The 13,148-nt window shown below is 35.8% G+C and overlaps 1 protein-coding gene across 3 annotated transcripts in view; it reads right to left on the reverse strand.

Moving 5' to 3' along the window:
• The window catches only part of LOC123499148 (natural resistance-associated macrophage protein 2-like), a 33,958-nt gene that overhangs the window by 20,369 nt on the left and 441 nt on the right, over positions 1-13,148 (reverse strand). For 2 of the 3 annotated variants that reach the window (XR_006672892.1, XM_045246816.1), the window contains exons 2-7: positions 5,077-5,300; positions 4,326-4,448; positions 3,775-4,001; positions 2,960-3,254; positions 1,659-1,817; positions 662-709 (exon numbers count right to left, since the gene is read on the reverse strand). Coding sequence is in view for 2 of the 3 variants with exons in the window: in XM_045246816.1 (XP_045102751.1) it covers positions 662-709; positions 1,659-1,817; positions 2,960-3,254; positions 3,775-4,001; positions 4,326-4,448; positions 5,077-5,283 (1,059 nt within the window). In the remaining variant the exon portion in view is untranslated. Of the gene's footprint in view, positions 1-661; positions 710-1,658; positions 1,818-2,959; positions 3,255-3,774; positions 4,002-4,325; positions 4,449-5,076; positions 5,301-5,593; positions 5,751-13,148 lie in introns of those variants that run through there. The other variant, XM_045246817.1, reaches the window with a different exon arrangement.

Raw genomic sequence — 13,148 nt, forward strand, 5'->3', positions numbered from 1 at the left:
TTCCAGGTCCTAATTTTTTTTCTCTCATGACCTCATTAACTTTAATATTACTTTCGAGTATCTATATTTGTCATGCTTGAAACTTCCCATAAATAAGCTACACCTCTCCCCTCTCTATCCACTCAGATGTGTTGTCACTGAGAGACCTATACTTAGAAGGTATAGGAATGCTTGAGCAGTGTTTTTATACAAACCTCTTCTTATTTCTGCCTCGTTATCCTTTGTCTTCATACATTCCCTGACATAATTCTATTTTTGTTCATCTTTCATCCTTTACCCCTAATCTGCTAAAGGTTACAATAATAATGAATTGTCTGGCATGCCTCCACCCCATCTAAATGTATTCCTTCTTATATTACGGAGGTGCCTCACAATAATGGATACTTTTCTAAATTTTTCCCCATATGTTCCTTATATACGCTCCAATTTGCAACTTTCAATTATTTTGCCATCCTGAATAGCTCATTACATAAATATATACCTACCAATATGTGAAAGACTCAGCCCTTCTGTAAACTTCAGTGCTCCTGAAGTCACTTTTCATTTTCATAATCTCATAAAAGATCCCATAGCTACAGTAAAGAGATATCTATTATACCGAGTTCTAAAAAACACATGACACGTCCTTGTATTGCCTTACAGCTTCACACTTGGCACTCACTTGGAAAACATCAGAATGGGTGTTGTTCATGGAGACACACCGCTCATGCTGAAACAGAACGGGAAGAGTCAGTAGTGTGTCTCTTAGAGAGTACATGTACTATACTATGTGTATCACTCACCTATCGTTGTCTGCTAACCAACCAACCAACCTACAGCAATAACTCAGAGCTCAGAGTTGCCATTTCTTATGAAGGACTGAGACCATTCATACATCACACACCAGGACAGTAGGATTACAATCCCTTGGCTTACATCCTGTAACTACTTGCTGCCAGGTGAACAAGGGTTAAACATTACAAGGCTCACCATTTGCCTTATGATGCCTGGTGCATGCTCTCTCTCTTCAGTCTAAGTATGGCACATCTCTTCTTATATCAGTCCTTATATGTGTGTGTGTGTGTGTGTGTGTGTGTGTGTGTGTGTGTGTGTGTGTGTGTGTGTGTGTGTGTGTGTGTGTGTGTGTGTGTGTGTAATTCACTGTTTGATCTGCTGCTGCAGTCTCTGACGAGACAGCCAGACGTTACCCTACGGAACGAGCTCAGAGCTCATTATTTCCGATCTTGGGATAGGTCTGAGACCAGGCACACACCACACACCGGGACAACAAGGTCACAACTCCTCGATTTACATCCCGTACCTACTCACTGCTAGGTGAACAGGGGCTACACGTGAAAGGAGACACACCCAAATATCTCCACCCGGCTGGGGAATCGAGCCCCGGTCATCTGGCTTGTGAAGCCAGCGCTCTAACCACTGAGCTACCGGGCCGTGTGTGTGTGTGTGTGTGTGTGTGTGTGTGTGTGTGTGTGTGTGTGTGTGTGTGTGTGTGTGTGTGTGTGTGTGTGTGTGTGTGTGTGTGTGTGTGTGTAAATAATATGAAAAACCTCAATTTTCATAGCATCATTTCATTAAGTCTACTGACACTAATTGTTCTGGATATAAAGTATTTGGATCACTTCATGAATTTAAGTCAAACTGGTAAATACAGTACTCACCACTTCATGATTAGTAACTCCGAAGAGACCCTTGGCAAAGACAGAGACAACGAACACATTAATGATGAAGGAGGTGAGGAGAGCAATACACGCCTCAATGAAGAAATACTTGTTGGCTTCTCGCACTTCCTCCTTCTTGGTGCGGTCCACTTCCCGTGACTGTTTTGAGAAAGACACAGCAAGATTGCTAAGGTTATAATGCTGTGATGCTCAAACAATGCACTACAACACACTTGAAACTCACTATCTCCAAAGTGTCCCAGACTTTCCTAGCTATATATACTGAAACATGAGTCTTGTATCTGGCAGACTTATTTTCAAATTTAAGATGTAAATTGTAAATGAGAGCAAAATCTACTATGCTGAGTCTAACCAGTAACATCTTGATACATAAATTCACCTTAATGACTGGAATGCACTTGTTTTTGTGCCCAGCAAGTATGCATCATGCTGGGTTTCAGCATTATTAGTATTTATGACCAAACTAATGATGAGGTTCTTACACATTTTAGTCACATTGTGTATTTATTTATGGATACTACTCAGTTTCTGAAGGAACTGTAAACATTCACTCATCTAAAAATGTACTCATAGCAAATTAAAACATTTAATTTGTATGAAAATTCTATGCTCTAAAATGGAAGCACATGAAGTGAAATGTTTAAGTAGGAAAGTGTGGCAAAAAAGATAAAAATGCTAGTAAAGAAAATTAAGTTAAGTGAAAGGGAAGTAAAAAAAAAAATGTAGGTAGCAATTAAGTTCAGCAATAAAGTGTAGCATTAAGAGTGTGACAGATAAGTTCAACGATTCATTGAGAGTTTATAGGAAAGAAAGTAAATGAAAAGTCACAAAACCAAATGAACTCCTCCTGTCTCTGCCTACCTCCTCCACCAATGCTTAGCCATCTAGCAGAGGTGTACCTGGAGCTACCTCATAACTTGAATTTGACTCACAAGTTAAAGCAAAAAGTTGACTGAGTGACAACTTGCATCTCAAATTCTTCTGAGAAGAGGTGCTCATAAACTGAGGTTACTCTCTCTCTCTCTCTCTCTCTCTCTCTCTCTCTCTCTCTCTCTCTCTCTTATATATATATATATATATATATATATATATATATATATATATATATATATATATATATATATATATATATATATATATATATATATATATATATATATATATATATATATATATATATATATATATATATATATATATATATATATATATATATATATATATATATATATATATATATATATATATATATATATATATATATATATATATATACATACCTTGACAAGAGCAGAATGAAGGTAAAGGTTGTGAGGCATGATGACGGCCCCAACAATACCCACAGCCTGCAACAGTGCCCGGTTGTCACATCCTGAGCACCCAGGCACAAACAGGCCCTTGAGTACCTCCACTTGGTCTGGCTTTGACACCCCATACTGATAACCAAATGTGATGGCCATGACAGTAATGAGGAATCCAAAGAATGCCTCCAACTTACGCAGGCCATAGCGGTCCAGCGAGAGGAAAGTGAAGGTGTCAGCCACGGTGAGGAGTACACCACCCCAGAGAGGGATGCTGGGGTGGGAAAGAAAAACCCACATCACAAAGGAACATGAAAAGGAAAGGAAGAAAGGTTCTTTTATGTATGAGATGTCAGACAGCAAAACCTTTTAGGTTTATAGATCCTTATTAGACTAATTTCAAAACTACAATATTTGATGAAGACTTAAAATAGCTTACTTGTACAGTAAAAGAACTAGCTACATTTTATGTATCCTAATTATATATTTATTCATTTTCATTGACTTTTTTTATGTCCTTTGCTGGTTCCCCTCCAACATAAAAAAACTATTAAGTTATTAGTGTACATATTTATTTCAGTAAGAATAGTACCTACATTTTGTAATAAATTGTTTAGGAGAATGTGTACCTAGGAACATATCCAAATAAACTTTAAAAAATAAAATGTTAAACTCCAAGTCCAATTCATAGAATATATTTCTTTTACTCCAACTAATAAAAATAACCAAAAATTCTAGAAATATTATGAAAAGAAGAGGGAAAGATGGCCATGTGGCAAACCCAGTCAACTTACGCCTTATTGGAGAGGAGGTAGAGAGCAATGGAGGTGCCAATCACCTCCTGCATGTCTGAACCAATGATTGCTATCTCTACCATGATCCAGAGCAGGAGCCGTGGTACCTTGGGATAGTAGCGGTAACACACCTCAGCCAAATGCAGACCTGTCACTGTACCCAGTCGAGCTGAGAGGCGTTGCATCACTAGACCCAGCACGGTAGCCCACATCAGCACCCATAACAGCTGTCACACACACACACACACACACACACACACACACACACACACACAGGAAAAGCATAAGATTTTACATTAATATATTTATTATAATATTTTGCCTTACGGTCCTTATAATTGTTAATAAATCTATGAACTGCTATTGATTTAGTGCTGCAACTAAGCAACTAATTATTTTCTACTATTCAAAGCTAACCAACAACTCAAAATAATCATATATAAAAACACTATTCTGAAGTATTCTCCACCCCTGCATGATGCAAAGCAGGCCAATGGTTGGTAACAAAGAACTCTCACTCTCTCTCTCTCTCTCTCTCTCTCTCTCTTTACCTTGTAGCTGGCAGCTGCTCCAGATTGCAGGTCGGACTCAATGTTCCCTGGATCCAAGTAAGCAATGCTCATGAGGAATCCCGGGCCTGTGAACGCCCACAACTTGCGGAAGCTGAACAATTTCTGTAGGGAGACAGTCATGAGTAATTGGTGCTTGTGTTGAACTGCTTCACCACCTTTATCCCACTGAAGAAAATTCATTTTACCAATAATTACCCATTCAATGAAGTGTGATGTGTATTATAATGATTCACAACTGCACATATGAAGGTAAAAATAATAGGCAGCTGCATATCCAAATGTTGATATTTCAATTCACAATTTTATTATCTAATTCCATATTTTATGAGAAATATATACCCACCTTTGTGAAGATCTGAAATTTTATGTTTGTTACATATATATATATATATATATATATATATATATATATATATATATATATATATATATATATATATATATATATTTTTTTTTTTTTTTTTTTTTTTTTTTTCATATACATAACTAATCAAATGACAATTGCAAAAATAAAATTTCAGGTTATATATACTAATTTCTGAATAGAGTTACCAGGATGGAAGTGCATGTATGTTCTTTACTAGGAATTATGATCTCCAAATATTCAATTAAATATGAATTGCTTCTTAACATACAGTATTTTGCAATTCTTGCATCTGTCAGCTAAATCAAGCATAAATTATGTATCAGCCAGATCTACATAAAGAGAAATGTATTAAATTATACTTACATTTTCAGATTCTGGGATAAGGATTCTATCATTGTTAAAGTATGTCTCAAATTCTGCATTGGAAGTGAGGTATGAGTTTTCTGTTGCACCAGAAACTGTATTTGTGGGGAATGTTGGACTTGATAAGCTAGGACTTTGAGTGGGACTTTCTTCTGGTGTCCTCCTTTGGTCTTCCTCACTCACTCCAAAGTTTACTTGTCCACTCATTTCTGCTGACACAAATTCTGTATTGGAAAAAAATATTTATCAATTCAAACTATGTAATCTTGGAGAAAGTGGAAATTCAAGCAACTATGTCATTCCATGAGAAAATCCCTTCTCAGAGGGATTATGAGAGTGAATGGTGTGAGTGTGTGGTACTTTATCTAGGCTACTCCAGGTAAGACTGCCAGCTTTATATATAAACAAATAAATAGGAAACAGTATCAAATAATACCAAGGTCAGCTTACTAACAACTCATTTCAAGAGTCTTTTAACCACTACTGTATATACCAAGAAAGAGATGTACATGCTTACCCTATCCTACAAGAGAAAGACAACACAATCCACACAGATACAAGTGAATAATGCAACACCACTTATCTCGGCACTGATAAGTTGCTGTCTTATCACCACCAGACAGTTCTCTTGGAAACAAAGGTCAACTTTACTAACTTTGTATGCCCACAACTGAAAAGTACACTTTGGTGAGGGTGTCCTTTTAGTTCAGGATGCCTCTTATGTTACTATAAAGGTAAAACATGCACCTCACATGAATATTAATATTAGGAAGGTTGATTTAATATTCTAATCTGGAGGATGCAGAGAGGTATATATGAAGAGGAAGAACTGTATGTACCTTCTTTGTTTTCTATGAAGTGTTATCATTACTTTGATATTTATCTTTCTTTTACCATAACAAACTTGTTATTTCATAACATGTCAACTTTTCCCACTAGTGGTGACAATGGCAAAGATTGCCACATCCCCAATAATTCTTACTAAACTAAACACCACTAAACATAATCAGATAGAGACAACACTACAATATGATGACAACTTTGTCTGAGACTACCAAACAGATTTCATTACAACATCCATTATCCAAAGTTGTCTGATCTCCAGGGTAAATATAGTTTACTTCTTTACATTCTTTTTTGTTATATTTCATTGTTTTTATACAATATTTTTTTATTTACAAATAACTTGTCTTAACTGAAAACATGAAAAAATAAAAATGTGGATTTGGAAGAGATTAATGGCATTTCAATTCATTTCAATTAAGAAAAATCATTTGAGATATAAGGAAATCGAGTTACAAGCTCCATAATGGAACACGTTAAACTCCCAAGTCAAAGGTATCACTAAATATACCTAAAGCATAGAAATCAACTAAGTATAATCAATTATTGCAATACAGTTCATAAAAATAACTTTCAACTATGTACAACTTATATCCTACATACAAAAATGCCTCGCAAATATGTACTTATCTATGTACAATGCCAACACTTAAAAAAAAATTCTGACCTACCACAATACAGGCCCAATCATTGATAAAATACATAGAAAATATAATAGATAATAATAATAATAATAATAATAATAATAATAATAATACACACACACACACACACACACACACACACACACACATATATATATATATATATATATATAGATAGAGAGAGAGAGAGAGAGAGAGAGAGAGAGAGAGAGAGAGAGAGAGAGAGAGAGAGAGAGAGAGAGAGAGAGAGAGAGAGAGAGAGAGAGAGAGAGAGAGAGAGAGAGAGAGAGAGAGAGAGAGAGAGAGATTGATAAGCTCTCATACTCACCTTTACTGAGATCTAGAATTTAGTAAGATCATGGATGACAAATTTTCAATCAGGCAAAAGGAGAGAAGCAAAACTATCAATTTTTCAGTGTTTGTAGCTGGTTTGATTCAGGAGATGGTCAGCATCCTCTTATCATACAGAGCAGTTGTCTATAAACACTATATTATGATGTATCTATTGATTTACCATACTTTTACTCCCACCAGTATTTTTCTGTTGCTATCTTATTAAAGTATTTCTTTATAGTTGCTTGAGTTTATTTGATTAACATCACTTTAAAGAGCAAAATACAGACAGTTGCTGTACCAAGCCCTTTCATTTTCAGTGACTTTAATACAGCACAAGACCTCACCTCTGCAGAGGTTAATGCTTCACAAGGAAGTGAGTACTTAGAGTACTTAGGGAGGGTGTAAGAGTACTTAGGGAGGGTGTAGACAGTATTTCTGAAGCACTTAAGTTAATCTTTGAAAGATCACTTAGGTTTGCTGAGATACCTCAGGACTGGAAGTTAGCTAATGTTACTCCAATATTTAAAAAAGGTAGGAAGGATGATGAGAATAATTATAGACCGATCAGTTTAACTAGTATAGTATGTAAGATACTAGAGAAAATCATTAAGGGTAGTATTTGGGAGCATTTAAATGAGAATAGATTAATTAGAGATACCCAACATGGCTTTAGATCAGGGAGGTCCTGTCTTACAAATTTGCTCGATATCTTAGAATATATTACCAAGGAGTTAGATGATGGAAATAGCATAGATGTTATATATCTAGATTTTAGCAAGGCGTTTGATAAGGTACCGCATAGGAGGCTAGTGTACAAATTGAGACTACATGGGATAGGGGTAGGTTAGTTGATTGGATTAGTGAATGGCTTTCTGATAGGAAACAGAGAGTAGTATTAAATGGGGCAATGTCTGAGTGGAAGGAAGTGGTTAGTGGGGTACCCCAAGGATCAGTGCTAGGACCTCTTCTTTTCTTGGTGTACATTAACGATTTAGATATAGGAATTAGTAGCAAAGTATCAAAGTTTGCAGATGATACTAAGATAGCATGTGCAGTACAGGGTGAAAAGGACAATTACAGAATACAACGAGACCTGGACAGGCTGATAGCATGGGCAGACAGGTGGCAGATGGAGTTTAATTCTAAAAGTGTCAGGTTATGCATTTAGGTAAAGACAACACAAACTTTAACTATGAGATGGAGGGATGTTGGCTAGAGGCAGTAGAGGAAGGAAAGGATTTAGGAGTAGTGATAGACAGGACTATGAAATTTTCAAAGCAATGTTTAGAAGCAAGAAATAGGGCAAATAGGATCCTGGGTTTTATAAATAGAAATGTTAGTTATAAAAGTAAGGAAGTGGTGCGTAGCTTATATAATTCCTATGTTAGGCCCCATTTAGAGTATTGCATACAGGCCTGGTCACCCCACTATAGGCAGGATATCAACATGTTAGAAGCAGTTCAGAGAAGAGCAACTAGGATGATACCAGCATTAAAGCGCCTGGAGTATAGAGATAGATTAAAGGAATTAAACATGTTTTCATTTGAGAGGAGATGTATAAGAGGGATATGATAGAGTTATTTAAAATGTTCTCAGATACAAACTACATAGATGTGAGATCTTTCTTTACCTTAGAGGAGGAAGTAGGACTAGAAATCATGGCAGGAAGATTAGAAAGCAAGGCTGCAGGTTAGATATAAGAAAATATTTCTTTAGTCATAGGGTGGTAGACTTCTGGAATGCATTGCCAGAGACGGTTGTAAATAGCACTAGTTTGACAATGTTTAAAAACAGATTAGATAAGCACTTAAATTTATTAGATTTATAATTATGTATAGCACTGCATGATAGTTTTTATAAGAAATTTACTATAGTTAAACAAGACATGATCCCCATGTATGGGGACCACAAATTGTAGAGGATTTCGCTGCAGGACTTAGCCCTGTTAATGGGCCAAATATTTAGAATTAGTATATAATGTATTGTGTACTTGTAAGTGTATCTTTAAGTACTGATGATGAGGTCGCTGTGCGACTGATACAGGATAACCTAGATGGGCCCTGGTGGCCCTTTGTTATCCTATTATTTATGTTATATGTTATGTTAAGTGTAAATAAAATATTTTTTGTTCAGCTTTCTTTATAAGAAAAAAAAATTGCAGCCAAAACTTAAATAGCCTGAGGGTGTTGCCATGCTTTTATCATCATCATGTCCCTAAGTTGTGTTTTGCCATAGCCTGAACACTGTATGCCTTTAAATTAATTTAGGATAGACACTCCATTAGCTAACATCGTTAGGTCTCTGTGACAACAAAAACATCTATGCAGAATGGTTTGGTTGGCAATAGACAATCTCATTATCAGACCTTGATTTTTAAGTTATGAAAATAAATTCATTTACAGTTCATAGTTTCTTTTAATCTATTTCCTAGCCTAGAAGAAAAAAAATATCATACTGACCTTGAGTTATTAATTGAGGAATGAAGTGATTTTTGTCCTGGGAATAGAGATGGTATAAAAACACAACAAATGTAAATAGCCTTCATTGTACTATTAAAGCATTTATGCAATATATAATTTTCAATATATAAATTCAAAGATGTTCTACCTAAAGCTGAGATGTGAAGTGTCTAGTTTACACCATCCTTGCAAGTTTCACACTATCCAAGCTGTGCTATCAAGTTTTGCAATCCTCAAGTTTAGCACTTAGTCCTAAATTCTTACTATCTCAAGTGCCACTTAAACTTTTACTATCTCAAGGTCTACAAATTATTGCCCTATGTCTTGTGCAGCTTTGACAAATTTGTCATGTATCATTGTAAGAACATTTGGAGCACCACCTTAGCCATTTCAAGGCTATATAGAGGTGGCTGCATGAGGAGCAGAAGGATATTGACAAGTCTGCCACAAACTGGCTTTGGTCACATCTCACATTACCCAGAGCTTCTGCTTGCACTTGGAACACACAGGACCTGTGATATTACTTATTGTATTTATCTATTCATTCATTTTTTCATAAAGATTCTTCATTCCATTAGCTATGTCAGATTTTGTTTAAATAACATAGTCAGCCTTAGGTCTACAGCAAACATAAATTACTTATATTAAACATATAAAATACAGTGGAACCTCATTTAATGTAGCAATGCTTGGGTGTGGCACCTGGTTTAACCTAGTTCTCCCCCACTATTACCACATCTCCAAAGATCACTGGCTTGCTTTCTTTCTTCAACCCTGCTCCATGTCCTAATACTCTGTGTCTGTCTTTCTCTTTCTCTGTTTCTATATAGATTGATGTAATTCTGAAATTATTCCAACTTTGTTTCACAGCACAATGAGATAAAAATCAAGGTGTATTTTCAGTATAAAAGTTTCGCCCATCCTACGTGTGGCATATGACTGGAAGAGTGTGATCTTACTACTACCTTGACCTGCCCTCACACACAGTTATTTGTGGAGATGTGGTAATAGTAAAGGAATGCCTATGCAACCAGAGGCTACACTGTACCGAGTATAGTCCCTGAATCTTATTCATAAAGCAAAACACTCATTTAGCAAAAAAAATTTTCCCTTAGGAATCAATGGAAAATGCAATAATGCATCCCATACTTGAAAAAATACCCCAAAATAATTTGTAATAATAACTCAAATGGTTTTTAAATAATGAACACATAAAATAAAAAGGTTTTAATATACATTAAGTGAACCTAGGAAAAAAAAAAACTGGAAAAACAAAATAAAGATGAACATAAATACTGTTGCAACTTACAAAAAGAGAAGGTAGCTCTTGGGGCAAGAGAGATGGAGACAGGGTAGAAGTAAAAGATGAGTGTTGTAATTCTAATCTAACCTAATCTAACTAGAGCTAACCTAGCCTACTCCATCCCACACATGCATAACCCAGCAATATAGCCGCCATGTTCAAACCAAAGGTGGGAGTTGTGGCCCTGCAGGACAAACACTGATTGGCAGAAAGAGTTCTGTGACACTCATGGCTACATATGACTGATAAGAAAGAAAAAGACATAACCCAAAAATGCACCATTCAATATGGTAATGCTATGGAAGAAAAGTGTGTTAGAATAATCCCAAATAATAATCATAGTTTTATTATTGAATTTGCTGCAGATGTAGTACTGAACACCTTTTATGCACTCATCAGCTAAGTTACTTAAAAACTAAAGATTTAGCTACTGGATCTTAAGAAAAGACTTTGACTCCAAGGTCAAAGTGAAAAACCCAAGATAAAGTAGAAAATTTCAAGCAGTGGCAAAATTGGCCAAGCTAGCCACATTTGTTCCATTATCACATTACAAATGTTGTTAACAAGACAGGTGGACTTGCTTATTACTTGCTCAGATCTAGAATCAGTCACTGTGCAACATTAATAATAGTAACTTTGTTAATTTTTCATGTTCATCCTATAATAGATTATGCATCATGCCTATAGAACACAGTACATAGGAGACCTAAATATACATGGATCAATCAAAGATTAAAATCACTTAATAATTTCTATTTTTATGGAAGATCATTTTATCAAAGACCTTATAAAATACTGGAGAGTTTTTTCATAATAATTATGCAATACAGCCAGGAGACATTTTTGGTAGAAAATTGAATGTATATTTGGGACATCAATATATAATTGCTAATACAAGAATCCAGTTAAAGTGTAAGAAAAATGTTTTTTCATCAACTCTAGACACGTTATACTATGGCATGCTCTATCACAATCAGTGGCTTCCATCTTCAATCTTAGTGCATATAAATGAGTTCTCTTAGATTCACTTTACAAATATTTCCAATCTGCCCAACATGATGCACAAACCAGCTTATAGTATTGCTACAAAGCTCATTTTGTTGGTAATTTTTGTTTACAAGCACCAGCATACCATTTGGGCATGGCATCCCAAACTTTAGCCAGTGGTGGATGTTGTCAGGAAAAATGAAAATGAATCCATTAGCCATCACAACAGCTTAGGTCATATAGCACCACTAGGGTTAATGGGAGAACACTATATATCCCATCGGGCAACTACGTTCGGTAAAGATCTGAACCCAGGCTTCCTAGACTAGAGGCCCGAACACCAGCAGCTTTAACCAACTATGCCAGCCAGACCCTTCAGGAGACACACTAGATAAAAATTCTAACCAGATGCAACTAATCAAATATTGACCATCCACTCAAGTCACCATGAATAAGTATGACATGGGTATTATGTTAGAAGAGAACCATAATGCTTTACACATCTGGGAATATCATTATCTTTTATTACCTTTATGGATGACGAGAACATTTGTTGAAGTATTTACCACAAATTCAGATTCCATGATATACAGAATTTTTGTTAGGTGATGCTTGTAGGTTGTTAGGTGAGGTGAAGTCAGGTTAGATTAAATCATGTTGGATCAGGTTAATTTAAGTTAGGTTACTTATTTTAAGCTATTGCCTTCATTCCTGTACCATATAATTATCACCTTCAAGTTCCTCACCCATAAAGCTTGCTTCCTGACAAGTTCCCATCATAGCAAGATGAAAGATGAAAAACGAAGGGATCTGGAAATGTAGTTTACTCCTATCATAAAAATTTGAGCAAGTATGTATTCTATTTACATCTAAAAGAAGCAGATAGACCGGCCAAGAGCAGCTATTTTGCACATTAACTAATTTTAACGTGTTTTGTATTCGTTGCAAATCATCACTTTACGAAATGATTGGGTGAGCAGATTCAGTTAATTTGCAGCTTCACCCAACCATGAAATCTGGGATGTGGCTTATGGGTATTATTTTACTTCAGCATAAACAGCAAGTTGGCTTTCATTACCCTTCTCATTTTAAAGACCTTGTTCTTCTGATAAATTTTTACCGGCTTATGTTCTTCTGGTGAGAAATGTAGTGAAATGATTGATGGTACATGTCATTTTCGTCGCAAATTAATATCTTTAGAGTTACGACTTTTATGAACTCCAACTTATGCTTACCTCTCATTCCCAACAATCTTGAGGGATCTATGGGAAATCAGGGTTTTAGGGTGTGGAGCATTACATGAAGCAATGTGAATTGCAAAAGAGGTCATAAATAAAGAAAACCACATAAAAAATTTAAAAATACTTTGTTGGCAGGGACGGCAGATGGACGTGCGGCTCAGCTGTTGGTTTGTTTACACACAGGAGCGTTGCTAACGCTACGCTTTCAGTTGTATGTATTACATCACGGCCCACAAGGGTTACTAAACAAAACCCAATC

The sequence above is a fragment of the Portunus trituberculatus genome, chromosome 49 (assembly GCF_017591435.1).
Source record: "Portunus trituberculatus isolate SZX2019 chromosome 49, ASM1759143v1, whole genome shotgun sequence".
Taxonomy (NCBI): domain Eukaryota; kingdom Metazoa; phylum Arthropoda; class Malacostraca; order Decapoda; family Portunidae; genus Portunus; species Portunus trituberculatus.